We start from the raw sequence: 2,987 nt of genomic DNA on the forward strand, positions 1-2,987 counted from the left end.
GGTCCCTGTCAGAATCTGTAATATCAAAACTCCCTTCTCATGCTCGAAATAGAGATAATAAATGTGTGGATCTAGTGGCATTATGGGTTCTTAATTCGACTCATACAAATTAATTTGGTTATCTCTGTAGCTCCGACTTTAGCAAAGTTAAAGGCTCATTCAAGAATGAGATATGCCATATATTATTGATTGTTAAGTAAAGCATGAACAAATTATTATTCTAATTTCATAAGCTCCGAAATTTCAAAAAGTACATTTGTCTATTCAATGAATACAAAAAATAAAACAAAAAAAATTGGTTGGTCCGGGTTGACCTGGAACCGGACCGGACCGGACCCATAAGGTGTCACGCCCTGTAGCCCACGAAGCGGTAACATTCCACTCAAAGGTCGTTTTGTTTGTGTGCGACGTCCCAGGAAGCGTCGCCGACCCAACGCCCAAACAGAGAGTAAAGCACAAGCGAAAGTAATAAATAATAAACCCTGACTGAATATACATGAGCCAAGGATAACCAAACAAGTAACCAACATAGATGAAAACATACTTGCACTTTACATTGCTATTGAAAACTTCTTTACAAACATCCATACACAACCATGAAAAGATACAAGTCCACACCTATATGATCAGCATGCCATGGGGTCAAAAAGGGAAGTGGCTAGGGAGGTCAGACTGACTCAAAGAGAAGGCTACAGTCAAAAAGTTACTAGCCCTCACTACTAGCTACGGCTCAGAATAAACCTAGGGTTCCCACTCAGGATTGGAAGATCCAGTAGTGTCATCCAATGGCTCCTCAGAAGGATTCTCTGAAGACTCGGATGGTTCAGAATCCATATCTTCGGCTTGGGCTCGCTCGTCTTCAGAGTCCTGCTCTAACTCTGGATCTAGGTAGAGATCGTCATCCACTCCTAGCTCTTCGTCAGATCCTATCTCCACGTCTGACCCTACCTCAGCTACCTCTCCATGGTCTTTATTAGAATCCAGATCCATGTCCTCCAGCTCGTCTTCTTCCTCGGCAACTTGGTCTTGGTCTTCAACTATCACCTGTGGCTCTTGTGGCTCCCCATTCATAGGCTCATCAACGCCATCTACATCGTAAACGTCCTGAGGATTGATCATCTCGCATCCGCATATATGGGTTCCATCAATCCATTTTGACCGATTGGCGCATCAAAAGTCCTAAGGGGTTGCCCTAGGTTTCCGTCGGCATCTCTTAGGCAACAAGCCACATACTCCTGAGTCTGATGAAAATACTCTTCCACGTTTACAAACACCATGGATCGGTATCTTACATAAGATTCCCCATTTCCTGCGGGGTATGTACTTGTATACTGATGTATCTGTACAGGTATTCCAAAAAGCGGCGGATTCGGCATTCTTATGGCCGGGGGTCTGAAAAGGTGGGTTATTACAACCGTGAGACGAATCTCAATGAGTATAACCCCTAAACCTAGGTTAGGCTAACATGTAATCTCCTGACAGGCAAAACAACATAATACGCAAACAATAACCTGGGCCCTCGGGCCCGAATGGAACATAAGAATTACCCTGCAGGTTAGGCAGTTCATTAAAATTCTCAAGATACGTGGGCGAATACAATGGTCATACGTGCGCCACATTCATGCTCATGTTTACAGTGTTCATTTCGCATGCCGGGTCACGCATTCTATGCATGCAATGTCAATGTCATGCTATGCTCTCATTTCTATTCACCCAGCATACTGTCTCAATTATTTATTACGACTTGAGTCAACGCCACTTCCGGCCCGATGCGTCTAGCTTGCTTCAAAGTGCATGAGGCGCAACACCGATCTGGCCCAGTGTCTCAAGCCTGCTTCAAAGTGCATGAGGCGCAACACTGATCTCTTTACGAACCAGAGCCCGCGTAAAACGCATCAGGATGGTCGTCTTCCGGACGAACCGGGCATCGTCCTGCTTCAAAGTGCATGAGGACGGCATACCCCGCGTAACACGCATCAGGGCGAATTGTGATCACACATACACACACTGCCAATTATTATCTGAACCCCGCGTAAAATGCATCAGGGCATAATTAGTGATCACATGCTCATGACAGGCACGCATTGTCACACAATTTCATTACACGCCTCATTCTCGGCATTCGAAATGCGTGGCCATGCAATATAGTACAATACACCATGAGCAACAACAATTTCAGGCATCCAGTCAAATTCATGCCATCAATTGGCCAATCACACTCCGCAATGGTCGGCCACTCAGTCACACGACATGGCATTAGTCAATTCCCACAATTGGGCACAGCAATCAACAAGTCGTTCAGCCCGGGCATACCCGGCAGTCCAGTCACTTAATCCTCAACTAAACCATGCTCGCCCAATAAATCACCAATATTATTCTAGTAATATACCTCATCAAATGGTGCTCTAATTTTTTTCAATATACACCGACAATACTCAACCCAGTCCAGAAAATACACTATCAGTCCTAATCCGGGTTGAGGAAATACACTCACTTAATTCTAGACCACGACGACGTGAAACGAGCGGCCGATTGCTGGTGAACGGCGAAATCAGCGGCGGCGTTTCAGAGGCGGCGACGGCGGCCGGCGGTGTACGGACGACGGTACGGACACCGTATGGACACCGTACGGACGGCGGGGGACGGTGGCCGGTGAGGTGGCGGTGGCTGGCGCGGCGGTCGTATGGACGCCGTACGGGGATGATGTACGAGCGGCCGGAGAGGGAGAGAAAAGGAGAGAGAAGCAGGGGTCGGGATGAAGGGTGATGGTGATGAGGTGAGGTTAGGCGAGGCAGCAACTCTGGCTGTCATGCCCCGAACCTCACGGCATGCAACATCTCTACCTTGGCCGATTAATGGTGCAACGCTCCCAGGATGCGTCGCCGACCCAAACCCAATTAGAGAACAGACACAAACGGAAACCACGTATATAAATATATATATATATATATATATATATATATATATATATATATATATATATACAC

General features: G+C 46.4%; 1 protein-coding gene across 1 annotated transcript; it reads right to left on the reverse strand.

Moving 5' to 3' along the window:
- Positions 1–741: 741 nt before the first annotated feature.
- Positions 742–1,119, reverse strand: LOC115668176 (histone chaperone ASF1-like). Its single transcript, XM_030589674.1, has one exon. It carries the CDS (start codon positions 1,117–1,119, stop codon positions 742–744), a length of 378 nt encoding a protein of 125 aa, XP_030445534.1.
- Positions 1,120–2,987: the final 1,868 nt, after the last annotated feature.

This window comes from Syzygium oleosum, unplaced genomic scaffold (genome assembly GCF_021117445.2).
Source record: "Syzygium oleosum isolate NSW1041296 unplaced genomic scaffold, Sole_v2.1 Sole_v2.47, whole genome shotgun sequence".
Taxonomy (NCBI): domain Eukaryota; kingdom Viridiplantae; phylum Streptophyta; class Magnoliopsida; order Myrtales; family Myrtaceae; genus Syzygium; species Syzygium oleosum.